Raw genomic sequence first — 15,203 nt, forward strand, 5'->3', positions numbered from 1 at the left:
GCGCTAGAACTGAAATATTTACATGTTCCATTTTATGCATGTGGAACTTGCATTAGCAAGGACCAATGAAAACGGAGAATATTACACCTTGAATTGCCTTGCCTTCGTTGATTGCTTTAAAATGGTTTCTGCGTGAATGGCGCTGCGCGTACGAGCAGTGTCTAACAGCTACCAACAGCCTGGATGAATGGAACGTGAAGGTCACGGTTTACAACACTGTTATTAATTTCGGGCCGTTCGATCGCGTGGGACGCGAGTGGCCGCGGGCACCTGGGGAGGTTCGCGCACAATAAGGCAGGTGTCGGATAATTTTACCGCATTATTTTGTTTTTTTTATTTGCAACGCCTTAGAATTCACATGTTGTGGTGTGGCTCATTGTTCGTTGGGGGTCACCAAAGCGTGAAATTAAGGTTGTTACGGTAGACTGAGCTCCCGGCTGTGGTGTGTCAGTGCACCGCCTCGTCGGCGCCTACGTGTGGTGGCGTGAGCAACACCTCGATAGTACCTCGATACCGATCGTTTTCTCGGCATCGCTCTCATCATATCTGCTGCTGTGCTGTGTCGTGCATTATACCACCTTTTTGAGAAGAACGTGCAGGGTTTAGTCGTTTATTGCGTTTGGTCTTGTCAAGCTTGACTTGAATGGAGCTTTGTGTGTCTGTGGGAGGCTTATCTGCTTATCCCGGTTGTTGTGTTAAGACAATGTTGATTACTGGTGATTCAGTCATGTGTTTATCACTGCTCACCCAAGGAAACATTCTGATCACTCAGTTTGGCCCATAGTCACAACCAGTCTCAACATATATAAAGCTTATGTTTGAAGAAATCTGGACTGTTAAGATGACATCAAGCAAGAATACCCTTCACAAATTTTCAAGCAAAAATTGTGAAAAAAATCAAAAATTTTGCCTGACTTAAGTTGAGCATACACATGCCTCATGCACCAAAGTCAGTGCACTAAGGCATGTTTGGCACAGTGGGCAGATATTTTGCACACTGGCACACAGGTGTTATGCCACATTTAATATAAATTAATATGCATGTAGATAGATGAAGGCTGTGGGAAACTGAGTTGGCCAAACAGATTAAGCAGCTTGAAGAATATGCAGCATTGATGTACATTACCCAAGAAGTTTGGCATGCCTGCAGTGAACTTAAGTGGGTTTTTCTTTGACAAATTAGGATTTCTCCCTCTCATTACAAAATTCCAGATAGGCTCCTGCATTCACAATTATGTCAGTCCTGGACCTTGTGGCTGTCATGATGGGATGTGGCCTATAAACTTACCTGTCTCTGTCCCCCAGCAAGAGACCCTTATCACCATAAATGCATTCATCTTAGACCTCTGCCAGTAGGTCCAAATCACCATAAATGCTTAAAAATAATTAAAAACCATCTCTTAACATGTTGCTTGCTAAACTCATCAGGGAAAACCAGTATGTCAGGCATTATCTGAAGATTCAATGATAATTCATCCTGGAGATCACTGTCAGGCAGTTTTAGATGTTTTGACTTTTATTATGGATAGGTGCTTTCTGATTTGTGCTTTAACAAATTGTTTTTCAACAGATCATGCTCATCAGTATTCACATAAAAAGGTCCCCTGCAAGCATATTGCAGTCATTGACTTTAAGGATATCAAGCTGATTGTGAATGTTCAGACAGCTTAGGACTCAGGAAACACTCTGTAAATGTCATAACACTTCCTCAGATTCACTAGGATCAAGGTACGGCTTATGGTACCAGATATTTCAGGCTCAGAAACCTTTGAGATTACCTGACTTCCACCAACTACTTCACAGCCTTCCTCCTTTCACACCCACAGTTCCATCCTCACTGAGGTGTCAGGCCCATTAACCAGCACAGGCAAACCATGTGCCACAGTGCAAGGATTTCTCCTAGTTGTATGGGGCATGTCTGGAGTGAGGCTGTGGTGATGAGCTTGTAGCAGCGGCGGGGCCGCAGTCTCCTGCATGGGGTCGCCACTGCCTGGTTGGCATTGATGTCCTGTGTCAGGGCAGGTAATGGGGCTGTGGTGGCGGTGGCACTGCAGACGCCGCCCGTGCAGGGCCCATGGTTCCTGCTCCGCACTTGACTGCCATGTGGTCTTGGGCAGTGGCAGCAACAGGACCAACTTTTCAGACTACTCCAAGCCTCTCTGGGGTTACATGTTGGTACACTTTATTGACAAAGGGTCACTATGCCTGACTTCAGATAAATGGCATAAAGGCCTACAGCTATGAAGCTGACAGAAGACATGGTGGTGGCCCGCAGTCGTGGTGCGGAGCTCAATAGCATCAGGAAGCTCAACTGCTGGTGAGGAATAAGGATGTTTATCATCCGGAACAGATATGCTGAAGTCCTAGAGTAACTATACTTGTGTCTCACACAGACAGCGTGTGGTCCATTTCAAGATGCATCTGTCATAAGCACGTTTTGTTGAAGTGTCGTTGTGGCTTTACGACACTCGGCTGTTCAGGCTATACAGCCCGCCTGCCTCTCGCCCTGGTGGGAAGGGCGGGCAGTGACAATTGAACCCCCATACCTCTGTTTTTTGTTTGTTTTTGTTTTGGTATAGCATGAGAGACCATTGTGAACAAAGCTTTAACAACGAGGATCTTTGAGGTTCATATGGTCATAAGTGGTATCTTTCACAGATTAGTGACTCTTGCACATGGCTGTGCCTTTGATTTGCGGAGAAGCGTGCATCATGAATACGATCTGATTGGTCTTCCTTATCCTGCAGGGGCAGCGAAATATCTGACGTTTCAGTTGTCAGAAAGCTTCCAAACATTGAAGTGCTGGCACTCAGGTAAGCTGACTTTCGAATATGAATACCTCAAAAAGGATAAGCTTCCATTAACTTCTGGACATTTATGATTTACGAAACCACTGGTTTGCATGTTGAAAGGGATTGAGTCGTGACATTAGAATCACGGGTAGAGCAATCGCTCGAAATACCGCCATTGTCTGGCGTGTTAGTACGTACACAGTGTTAAGCCAGTTAACTCCCCAGTCAGGTGTTGTGGAGCTCTTGGGAGGACTGAATGATGCTTGGCTTGCAGCCAAAAGACCCATCCTTCCTGGTTGTTTGTCCTTGTAAGCTCAGTGGTTAAAGTACCGGAATCACAATCAGAAGATCAGGGTTCAGATCCCAGCAATCTCAGGGAGATAATTCGGCTCGCGACATGTGCATGGCTGAAAGTCAAACATCACCCAGCCTTTCCAAGGACTTCATAACACCGGACGATGTCTGGGCAGCTAATTGGTGGAAGCGCTGTGTAAACGTTAACGCACCGGGCGAGGATCATTGTCCGAACAATGATCTGTCCATATTACTGGTTCAGACGGCCTAACAATGTTTTATGACAGGAAGTCTCAGCTTGCATTACTTTGTCACTCCCTGAACCGGGAAGCAGCCTTTTTGTCGAGTCGTTGCTGGCTTCCAGCTCCATTGAATACATGCCTCCTTTTTTCCCCAAAGTTGCCACACAAATTGTGTCTTTCGGTTGTTTGGAGATCAGAGTTCATGTTCAGTAAAGATTGCTGCGTGGTCACCAACCATACCACCTAAGTGATCGGAACGAAATGATAGCGTCCTCAGCGCGTTGGCCAAATGTTACCGAGGAGTAAAGGCCGTCCTGTGCTTCGACATGTCACGACCGCGCTTAGTACAGATGTTGCGTCGTTATTTGGAAAAAGCGACGAAGTGGTATTTGTGGATACTGGTCACGCCGCTGGGTAGGGATAACACCCACGGGGTTGTCTAAATCTGAGTGTCGTCGTGTTAAACTTTTTGTTCATAGTGCCTGATCATGGAATGAAACAATGTACTGAAAGTTTTAGGAGTTCTGAAGTTGGGAGACGCCGTCAAGCTTTTCAAAGTGGGCGCCTGCTTCGAAATAAAACTGACCTTCTAAGTACTGTCTCCCAAGACGGGTCTGGTCTCGTCCGTTCAGGGCTTAGTAATGCTCTAAATATAATACTGGTGACTCTGCTTTCTAGTGTAAACAACATCACCACGTTGGTGGACTTCCAGTACTGTCACAACCTGTCCGAGCTTTACATACGACAGAACAACATCACAGATCTGAATGAGGTCAGTGAAACGCAGCAGATAGGTCGGCGACACTGCGGCCGACCTGAGGTTAGTGAAGCGCAGCAAATAGGTCGGTGACACGGAGGACGGTCTGAGGTTAGTGAAGCGCGGCAGATCGGTTGGTGACACGGAGGCCGGTCACCGAAGCGGCAAACGCAGCGCACGTCCACTACTGCAATCCAAATACGGCATGGAGATTGTGAAGTTATGCTAGGTGTTGTCCATCATAGGTATGCATTGTTCATTTTGAGGCTTACATTCGTGTGGTCTAGTCTGTGTGGGAACTCTGTTTACCTCTGATCATCACTGTACTCGCCCTTCCATGTCATGTTACTTTATACCATCCCTGCAATAAATCTCATCCTGGTGATGTAAGGATGCACATGGAAAGCATTATTGTGCTTGAAGTCATGTGAGTGCCGGTGCGAGCTGATGATTTACAAATGAACACAAACCCTACAAATGGTGGGAGTTTTCCGCGCATTTAGTCAGGAATGGAAACCCCGTTGCAGCTCGGTTCAAAGTTAGCATTGCACAGGCACCGTGCCTGGCACCGTTCAGGCACCGTTCAGGCACCGTGCACCGCGCCTGAATGTTTACCGCAGCGACTTGTCGCTGGCTATTGGCTCTTCTCGCGTTTTGAAGGTACGTGATCGATGGGTGAACACACACGCGAATTTGTTGGGACCTGGGACATACGTATCGTAGTACCCAGTGGTTGAAGTGTCTACGACGTCCATTGTAAACGCATGTCTCCTCAATCCACAAATCAAGTGCACAGGGTCATGCGTACAAATTTCGAAGTGCAGACCCACCTCACTGACGGTTGTGAGTGGTCTTTATTGCTGGATTCGTACATTTGTCGTTGCCCCTTGCCACCGTCTCCGCCCGGTTGTGTGCCTGCACCTCACCCTGGATATTGACAACAGCTGCCCGTCGCTCACCATCCGCCAGGTGGTGTACCTGAAGGAGCTGCCCAAGCTGAAGGCGCTCTGGCTGGCGGACAACCCGTGCGCCCAGCGTGAGGGCTACCGGCTGGCGCTGCTGCGCACGCTGCCGCACCTGCAGAAGCTGGACAACACGACCGTCGAGAGCGAGGAGGTGCAGAAGGCCATGATCCACGGCGAGGACCTGCTGCACCCGCTGGACGCGCTGGAGGTGAGGCGACGGTTCGCGGCCCGGTTGCCCGGCTAGTGCCATCAACTCCGTCGGCTGGAGTCTGCACCAGGCGGCGTGGTTGGCGGCAGGCCGAGCCCTTGACCTTGACCCGAGCCCGGTCAGCGCACAGGGAGGCAGACGATGCATGTTTGGTTTGTTCGAGGTCTTATTGAATGCGCTGTAGCCGTTACAAAACGAGTATTCAGTTGATAATTTGTTTTTACTGCCAACCTCATGCCAGTCGTCCAAGCCCGTCCCAGCTGTTCTGTTGGTGTGTGTTGGCAAGTGTGACCATAGCGCCCACCTCTGCCCATCTGCCTGGTTTTCCGAACCCGTGTCTCCTCGCCGAGGCCGCACGCCCCCTAACCCGCGGCTGTCTGCCGGGTGTGTTCGCCACCAGTGTTATCCAGTACTGTACTAGCTGCCTGCCCGGTGTCGGGCGACTGCTGGCAGTCTGATTTGGTGTCCTGGCGGCTGTGTTCGCTGCCCGGCGACGATGTCCGCTGTCTGATGGATGTCTGGCCTGCGTCGGCTGTCTGTCAACCGCCTGCCACTGCCTGTTGTCTGTAGTGCCTGTCTGTCAGCTGTCTGGTAGCCGTCTGTCGGCCGTCTGTCGGCTGTCCAGCGTCTGCGTCGGTTGTCTGTCAGCCGTTCGGCGTCTGCATCGGTTACCTTTCGCCTGTCTGTCGGCTGTCACACGCCTGTCTGGCCCGCTGTCGCACCGTGCGCCGACTGTCTGGCCAGATGCAGCGGCAGCAGCAGCAGCAGCGCCGCTCCGCCGGCGACTCGCGCCGCTCCAGTCACGCCAGCGGCTACGGACACTACCAGGTGCGGCGGCGGCCCGAGCGCGCTCCGCCGCCGGCCGGGCGCGCCACCACCACTAACCGGGCCGAGCGCGCTCCGCCGCCGGCCGGCGCGACCACCACTAACGGCCGAGCGCGCTCCGCCCGGCTGGGCGCGCCACCACCACTAACCGGGCGGAGCGCGGCGCGCGCCGTCGGCCCGCGGACGCGGCCGGCGCCTGCCGCTCACTAATGCGGCACCTTCTCTCGACTTTCGCCTGTCCGTTGGCGGCGGTGCTTCCCTTTGGCAGCCCCTGAGCGGTGCTCGGCCGGCGTGCCGGTGCACGGGTCCGGTGTGCGTGGGGGTGGAGCTGCCCACGAGGCGTGCGATGCGTCGTCGGAACTATCGCTGCAGAAAGTGCTTGCCTTTGCTCAGCTGCCGGCTGTGGAACCGGACTTTGAGAGCCCGCCTGTAGTGATGTCCCAGTTTCCAGGGTCGTGAGGCGTTCTGAGCAGCTCGTCAGCTCCTGCTGTGCACTAATGCTTGTCGGCGTGTTCAGGCCTTCTCAGTCCCACTAACAGAAACTTCGTGTGTCTTTCGTATGCCAGTGTGTTGGAGCCAGATCCTTTTCGCCTTCTCCTTGTCATGCCCTTTTTTGCCGTGGCGTTCTTGGTATACTCCAAGTAAGCGTCAGAGCGTCTTCTTGGATGCGTACCCGATTGTGTGCGCTTATAAACATCTCGGGGGAAGCTGCTCCACCTTGAGATGGTCCTGGCTGTCGTTTTCAAAAGCTAACACTTCGTTCTGCCAGATGTCCACTCACCATTGACCCAGCTTTTGCTAACAGCGACTGCCTCACGGTGATGCGCGATCGTTTTCTGAAATGTCAACGTGATACTCTGAATGGCATGTGCACTGCTAGATCACATGTGTACGCGTGTTCACGTACTTTGCATCGAAATCAGATATTTTTTCGGATTATTTTCAAGTTGATTTTATCTTACTTTTTTCTTGGCAAACGCTTGTGTTATAACGGCTAAAGTGGCCTGATTTTGCTGTTGTATGGATGGGTTGTCCAATTCATTAACCATGGACCGTCTGTGAGGTCGTAACCTTCGGAGCCGGGGAGCCGGGCCCAGCCGCCGGTGCTTGTCCGCCGCGTGCCCCTGCTGACGGCCTCCGCCCTCTCCCTGACCGGCCGCAGCAGCCGCAATCGTACAACGACGAGCCGGCCAGGTACGAGCCGGCCGCCGAACCGCCGGCCCAGCGGACCCGCTCGCCCGACTACTACCCGTCCGCCGCCCCGGCCCAGCAGCAGAGCTACCAGCAGGTAATACCCGTATGGTACCGGGTGAGCCCCACCGCTGCTCGTGTCTCTCTCTCTCTCTCTCTCTCTCTCTCTCTCTCTCTCTCTCTCTCTCTTCTCTCTCTCTCTCTCTCCTCTCTCTCTTCTCTCTCTCTCTCTCTCTCTCTCTCTCTCCTCTCTTCTCTCTCTCTGTCTCTGTCTCTGTCTCTGTCTCTGTCTCTGTCTCTGTCTCTGTCTCTGTCTATGTCTCTGTCTCGTCTATGTCTCTGTCTCTGTCTCTGTCTCTGTCTCTGTCTCTGTCTCTGTCTTCTCTGTCTCTGTCTCTGTCTCTGTCTCTGTCTCTGTCTCTGTCTCTCTGTCTCTGTCTCTGTCTCTGTCTCTGTCTCTGTCTCTGTCTCTGTCTCTGTCTCTGTCTCTGTCTCTGTCTCTGTCTCTGTCTCTGTCTCTGTCTCTGTCTCTGTCTCTGTCTCTGTCTCTGTCTCTGTCTCTGTCTCTGTCTCTGTCTCTGTCTCTGTCTCTGTCTCTGTCTCTGTCTCTGTCTCTGTCTCTGTCTCTGTCTCTGTCTCTGTCTCTGTCTCTGTCTCTGTCTCTGTCTCTGTCTCTGTCTCTGTCTCTGTCTCTGTCTCTGTCTCTGTCTCTGTCTCTGTCTCTGTCTCTGTCTCTGTCTCTGTCTCTGTCTCTGTCTCTGTCTCTGTCTCTGTCTCTGTCTCTGTCTCTGTCTCTCTGTCTCTGTCTCTGTCTCTGTCTCTCTCTCTCTCTCTCTCTCTCTCTCTCTCTCTCTCTCTCTCTCTCTCTCTCTCTCTCTCTCTCTCTCTCTCTCTCTCTCTCTCTCTCTCTCTCTCTCTCTCTTCCCGGACCATTCATTATCACACACACACCTTTGGGGAATGGCAGCACCCGATAAGCTGTCGTTGGGCTCTCCTAGTGGTCGTTTCCACGTCTGTCCAGGGGTCATGGTTCCAGCGGCCCGACATCGTCTGGCGCCTGACCCAGCCGTCTGTTCCAGCCCGCCTACCGCGAGGCCTCGCCACCGTACTACGAGTCGGCGCCGGCGGCCTCGGCGCCGTACTACGACGACAGGTACAAGGCGGCCGCCGCCTGTCCAGTACAGTACGTCACCGGCGCGTTCGCGAGCCTCGCACCGCACGCCGCCGCACGCCGCACCACGGGTTGGGTCGAGAGCATGCGCCGCATGGCCCTGCACGCGTCGGGGCGGCCCGTCGTCGCGCCGGCGCCGCACGGTCCGCGCCTGCCGACAGATGGCGCCCGTGTGGTGGGTGAGGTGGTCGGCTGCCGTCTAGGGGCGGCCTGCCACCTGACTGAAGTCTGACAGGTAGTTCTTAGTGGGCTGGTATTTGCCTACGATGTGAGGGCGGGAATGTGTGATATGTGGTACGCCGACGAACGATATTAACGCTGGCCGGTTGCCGAACGGGTTCTGGCGCACGGTGTTGAATTCCATACACTTGCAAAGTCCTTGGCATTCTGTTGTATGTGTTCGATTAGAATGGGTCTAAGACGACGATATCTTGCAACAAACAACGTGCATGAAATGATTCAGGCAAGCTTATATTTGCCAGTTCAAGTAGGTTGATAACTTGCCGGAATTATACATGTCATGTTTATTGTTCTGAGCAATATTTTTACAGCCTGTAACACAATCCCTAACAACATGTTGCATTCAGTTGATGCGTCATAGCCCGGCCGGTACGGGGGCAGGACGAGGCCGCCTCTGGCACGGCACGGCAGGTAACCGGAGCAGCAGAGGACGGGGGCGCCTCCGCGCTCCACTGCTGGGCTGCGGGCACCTGGCAGCTGCCTGCGTTATCCGCGCCGTGGCTAGGTCCCGCGCATGCGCCAGGGCTGTATCCTGTAGCGGACGTCGGATGCATGCCGCCGGACTGCTGCTGTGCGCGCGCGCGCGCTTTGGAGGCGGCCCTTAGATGGCTGCCGCCCACCTGGCTGGGTGCTTGGTTCAGTGTGCTGGAGCAGGCGTGGCCAGGCCCGGCCTTGTCCGGTCAGTGGGCGCCGAGCGAAAGTGAGCAACCATAACTCATAAAAACGCATGAAACATATGAGCCATAAAACATCGATTAGCGCAACAGAAGCCTCCGTTTGCGCGACAATTTAAACGGGGCTTTGCAATCATTTTCATGTGTCATCTTCGAACACCATGCTGTCCTCTGGTGGAACGAAGTAGGGTGAGGACATGAGAGGGAACTGGCGGAATTAAGTCCACGAGCTTATTCTAAAATTCAAATAACAAACCCCGTTACATTTCAAGTAGTTAGATGTGGCGGTGCTGCACACGTACAGGTAATTCTGGGAAAGGCGCGGCTAAACCAGGCAAGCCGGTGACTTGTCAAATGGGGACTTAAAAAGTGTCCATCTGTTTTAAGAGCTATGCGTCCTTTAAGAACTCATCCACGTGTTTTAAGAGCTATGCGTCTTTCACATCCACCAAGCGTCTGCCACTTTAAAACTAAAGAAGGGACATTGTGCATTTTGCGATAGTCCCTTCCTGTGGGGACTACTGGTACATACCTTGATTGCAGCAGTTAGAAACTTTCATTTTGTTCTGTCTGCGATTTTGATAGTTACCGTTTGGCGTAGGGGATTCTCGTTACACTGCTCGCCAAGTCTCGTGGGAGGCGTTACCCTTTGCGTAGAACCCGGTACGCATTAGCCACATGGTGTGCTGATTGGAGGACTGTAAATGTATTGTTCCCAGTAATTTGCATAAGCGAGACTTATGTCAGGCTTACGACGATCGGAACATTGCTTTGTCCTTTGTCGCGGCGTAAAATGTCCACTGATCCACCCGGGAAGGTGACACTTCCTCCCACGCAAGCCGATGCCGTTAAGAGCCCGCTGCCCGCCACCACGGACTTACTTGGTTTCGCTCGGAAACGCTGGCTTCAGTCGTACTGAAAACTACGCTGTATTGTATGGCGCCCGGCATACATGCACCGCCGCCGCTGGCTGGTGATCAGTGTCGCTTGAGCTCGGCGGCGGTCGCCGCTACCGCCGGCCGCGATGGGCCGCGGTCTCGCGCGCGTCGCCGTCCGCTCGGCCCAACGGCGGCCGTCCGTCTGTTGCAGCCGCTCGCCGGCCGAGGCGCAGCGCAGCAGCTACAGCTACCGCGAGACGTCCGGCTACCGGGACGGCTCGGACAGCGGCTACCGGGACGAGCGGGCCCGCCGCTCGGCCGCTAGTCCCGACCGACAGTGAGTGGACGGCGGCCCGCACTCGGCCGGCCGCTGGCGGTGCTCCCCGGCGCCGCCCCGGCGGAGGCCTCGCGTGACGACGTTCGGTGGACGGCATTGCGTGACGTTCGCTAAGGGATGCCCTCTGTTGTCATTTGCCACGTGACCTTCCGGGACGTTATTTGCTGATCATTCGTGATGTCCGCCACTAAAAGTGACGTCACAAATTGTGATGTGACGTCCACCACTCAACCACCCTCCTTTCACCCTGTTGCTAGGGACAGAAACTACCAATGCTTGGTGAGATGGAACACAAGCTCCTCCCATCTCACAATTAACCCATCTCTCAACTCACCTCATCATCCCCGCCCAGCCCGGTCACCTGGCTGCGATCTCCTGCCGTGGGCACCGGCCCGTACAATGGGCCGCGATCTTCTTGTTACTGCTGAGCGCTGCTCCGCCGACCGGCGTGGCCTCGTCCTCCCCCTGATCTCCGTCCGGTTGCCGTGCGGGTACGCGTACCGTGGCTGCCTGTCCCTGATGTCCGTGCTGTTGTCATTCAGGTACGCGGGCACGACCGCCTCGGACGGCGACGGGTACCGAGGCTCGGAGGCGGCGCCGGTCAGCCGCGCCGAGGCCTACAGCGAGCACAGCTCGCTGCGGCAGTACGAGGTCCGCCCCAAGCGCAAGGTGCGTACAGGTGGCGCCACCAGCGGTGGACCATGCCGCTGGCGGAGCGCGAGGGTCGCGGGGTTAGCCGCATGCTGTAGACTGACGACGATTGTAGCCAAGCTTTTTATGTCGGGTTGCTAGGGTGTTAGATTGGTACTGAAGTCAGGTGCCACATCTTGTTTATGAAACTTTCTCGCGCGAACACATTTTGTGTATTATCTGTTTATCCCTTTTCTAAACGCTTCAGATTTGAAGTGATTTTGCAACAGGAGCTGAGTCGGCTCGTCATGAGGCGTTATGTGGTAGGAAAGCTGCGACACGACGTGGGCCACCCGTGCCGACTGTGCCCTGACTTGGGGTCGGGTGACTGCAACGGCCCACGGTGGAAGTGGCGCCCCCACGGCGGCACGTCTGAAGCGCGTGCCCCCCCCCCCTCCCCCCGGACCGAGCCGAGAGACCGCCGGGCTCATCACCGCGCCGCGGGACAGCCCGGTCTCCCGTCGATTCGCCGTTGTCATTATAAGTTGGCGAACCCACGCGGCCTTTGGGCTGCCGTTAACAACGGAATACAGGTGGCTGGGTGAAAATACTGCAGATGAGATGCGGGGAAACCGTTTAAGGAAAGCTAGCAAACACCGGAAAAGTTGCTACCACCCGCATGCTGCTGAGACTTAGATCTCAGATCTTGATTATTATGTTCGTGATCATCATGATTTTTACCTGCTCCTTAGGTCGTGCGTAGGCAACGGCGGCTTTGTGCCAGGGAATTGAATGTAGCGTTTCTCTGAGATTGGAACGCCGACTTGGCCTTTGGCTGGGTCATCTGCACGTTCGCAAAGTGGAGAGCAGGCTACGACCTGCACCCCGTTGGCAGAAGTTAAATTCTTTTTAGAAGGTCGCTTATTATGCTTAACCGGCTGCTGGTATGGACGACATTTGTGGTGTTTGAAATATTTCCCAATGTCATTTCCCCATGTGCTGTAGTTTCTTGCTGTTTGATACAGCACCTGCATGAGGGCAGACGGGGCGAACAAGCACCCTCCACCAACTACGTGGTGGCTGCCGTCTCCAATTGCAGGATGGACTGCAGCCAGTGCCAGTGACGCTTGTGCCAGCGCAGTGTGGGCGTGCGTCCGGAGCCCAGAGAGGGGTCACAGGGACCGCTGTATTGGCACCACTTCCCACCCCGGGTGCGGCACGCACCGCCTCCGCTGGCTGTTGAGGCCGCGGGGACCGCTGGGCGGGCGCCACCTCCCACTCTGGGTGAGGCGCGCGCCGGCCCCGCTGGCTGTTGAGGCCACGGGGACCGCTGGGCGGGCGCCACCTCCCACTCTGGGTGAGGCACGCGCCGGCCCCGCTGGCTGTTGAGGCCACGGGGACCGCTGGGCGGGCGCCACCTCCCACTCTGGGTGAGGCACGCGCCGGCCCCGCTGGCTGTTGAGGCCACGGGGACCGCTGGGCGGGCGCCACCTCCCACTCTGGGTGAGGCGCGCGCCGGCCCCGCTGGCTGTTGAGGCCACGGGGACCGCTGGGCGGGCGCCACCTCCCACTCTGGGTGAGGCACGCGCCGGCCCCGCTGGCTGTTGAGGCCACGGGGACCGCTGGGCGGGCGCCACCTCCCACTCTGGGTGAGGCACGCGCCGGCCCCGCTGGCTGTTGAGGCCACGGGGACCGCTGGGCGGGCGCCACCTCCCACTCTGGGTGAGGCACGCGCCGGCCCCGCTGGCTGTTGGGGCCACGGGGACCGCTGGGCGGGCGCCACCTCCGTCCCCGTTTGGGGGACTTACCGGCCCCTCTGTCCGTATTTGGGTTGGGAAGGTGGTAATCCTCTGTCCCTATCGTGCCATAATTAACGTGGCGCTCGCGTGGGTTCTGATGATAACGCTCACTCGACAACTTTGGAGTGTGAAAGGCGGGACAAGTACGAGGGACGCTCGCCTTGCTGGTGACAGACGCCAACGCACAGTAAAGTCAGGCCGGGGTTACTTGCAAGTTCCGCGCGCCGTACTGCCGGAGATACGGGGAATAGGTGCACCATCCCGTCAGAGGAAGGCGAGTCAGCGTGCCCGATGTGAAGTCCTCTACGAAACCCTAGTTTTTGGCCTGTAAATTCCTTGCCAAAGGCTAAAATATGTGTAAAGCTTCGCAAAGGTCATCCTTGCCATGCCGATGGTAAAATGTGTCCTCCCGTTGGTAAAACAGTTAGGACGCCGGCATCAGCGTGTTCCGAGAGGCAGACGCCGCGGATGCTTGGCCCATCGCCAGGCGGGTTTCATTCCCACCCAAGGCGTCGCATTTTCTGGACCAGGCGAAGAATTCGCCGCCGGACCGTGTCGTCATGACCTTTGACACAACGCCGAGAGTGCCAAGAGCCGTCTGGACTGCAATCTGGAGTCGCATCGCCGTTCGAACCACGTGGGTGGCGGGGTCAGTGGCCGCGCGGCGAGCCTCGCTCGGCGTGGATCCTAGTCCTGCCGCCACCCACCACACTCCACCACTGTGGAGGCGAGCTCTGCGACGAAACGTCCCAGCAAGTCAAACAGACTCGCGACATGTCTGTTGCAGCTCTTCATTTTGTCATTGAAACGTTGAAGGAAAACGCACCTAGAACGGACGGTGTTTTTCGTTGTGAGATGAATGAGGTGTTAACTTTCAACGCTACAGAAAGTCATCGGGGTGCTGCGTGACCATTTGCAGTCGACGCGCCCGAAAAATCCAGTATCAGGGCCGAAGAAGTTCGTGGGCTTACCAAATACCCACGGATGGTCGCGTGCGGCATCGCATATTGATGACACCTGCATTTAGGAAGGTGGATGACGATGGATGGTTGATGTAAAGACTAAACCGATTGCGTAAGCATGCTTGAGGTCCGTCGATGTTGACGCTTGCGACAAAGCTGCAGTACGTAATGGAGCACCACACATCAAGCTCGTCAGATATTCAGAATATACAGCAGTGATCCGTGAAAGTTTCTCGGCGGTATTTAGGATCTCGTATTTAAGCCACGTAGGCATTCAGGGCACTTCAGACTTCTTGTGAGACGGCGACGTAGTTCAGTGTCGCTACGGCGTCGTGGAACATCGCTATGAAGGCAGTCGTGGTAAAGCTGTCGTACACATCAGCGCTTAAGCCGCCGTTTCAGCCTCTGTTTGACATCACAAATCGCAGTTTTCAACGCATACTGACGCGCCGCTTAGTGGGAGGTATTTGTGTCGCGTCGCTCACAGTTGGCTAGCGAGCGATGGTGATTAGTTTCGGCCGATTTTTCTGTTAATTTTTACCTTTATCACGTTATTGTTACGTCGCGCGTCGCGGCGGTGCCGTGTTGCGCCATCTCATAGTGTGTGACGCCGTTGTCTGTGTGGCGGGTGCCGCTTGAGAGTGTGGGGTGCCAGGCGCCCGGCCCGCCCCGCCGTGCGACGGACCCGCTGTCCCGCCGTGCGGCGGGCCGCTCCTGACGACGGCGCCGCTGTTGCAGAGTCCGAACGTGCTGTCGGCCGTGCTGTGTCTGGTCAAAGAGCTGGACCTGCACGGCCTGGAGGTGGTGGACACGGCCGTCCGCTGCCGGATCCAGGAGCTGGAGGACTGAGCCGGCTGAGCCGGCTCGCCTCGGCCCGCCCCAGAACAGCGCGGCGCTGCGGCGTCGGCGAGCGGCCGCCGCTGCTCCGCCGAGGCCGCGCCGCCGCCGAGCGCCCGCCCAGTCAGCTTGCCGCTTGCTCGCGGTCCTGTCGTGCCCTCCGGCCCCGCTTCTCGCAGCCCAGGCCGCTGCCTGCTCACGTACCTACGACCGCGCTGTCGTCGGCGTCGATGGAGGAGACGCTGCCGTCGTCGCCGCGATCCCCTCCCCCCTTTCCCCCCGAGAACGGCGGATGGGGGTCACTTGTCTGCTTTCCTCCCATGGAGAACTAGTCCTCGCTTCCTTTCAGCGCTGTGCGCGGGCGGGCGTCATTCCACTAACCCGTTGTCTGTACTTAAGGG

General features: G+C 55.7%; 1 protein-coding gene across 3 annotated transcripts; it reads left to right on the forward strand.

Moving 5' to 3' along the window:
- Positions 1-62: 62 nt before the first annotated feature.
- LOC119101142 (protein tilB homolog) lies at positions 63-14,848 on the forward strand. Of its 3 annotated transcripts, none has more exons than XM_037224421.1 (11): positions 63-294; positions 2,216-2,317; positions 2,748-2,813; positions 4,007-4,100; positions 5,055-5,258; positions 6,003-6,086; positions 7,246-7,371; positions 8,354-8,457; positions 10,449-10,574; positions 11,117-11,243; positions 14,704-14,848. In XM_037224421.1, exons 2-11 carry the CDS (start codon positions 2,241-2,243, stop codon positions 14,812-14,814), a joined length of 1,119 nt encoding a protein of 372 aa, XP_037080316.1. In that variant the 5' UTR covers positions 63-294; positions 2,216-2,240; the 3' UTR covers positions 14,815-14,848. The 3 variants fall into 3 exon arrangements, with proteins under 3 accessions (XP_037080316.1, XP_037080317.1, XP_037080318.1); XM_037224422.1 differs by having other exon boundaries at positions 64-294; positions 8,354-8,427; XM_037224423.1 differs by lacking the exon at positions 6,003-6,086 and having other exon boundaries at positions 65-294.
- Positions 14,849-15,203: the final 355 nt, after the last annotated feature.

This window comes from Pollicipes pollicipes, unplaced genomic scaffold (genome assembly GCF_011947565.3).
Source record: "Pollicipes pollicipes isolate AB1234 unplaced genomic scaffold, Ppol_2.1 Scaffold_4881;HRSCAF=5763_pilon_pilon_pilon, whole genome shotgun sequence".
In the NCBI taxonomy this organism is placed as follows: Eukaryota; Metazoa; Arthropoda; class Thecostraca; order Pollicipedomorpha; family Pollicipedidae; genus Pollicipes; species Pollicipes pollicipes.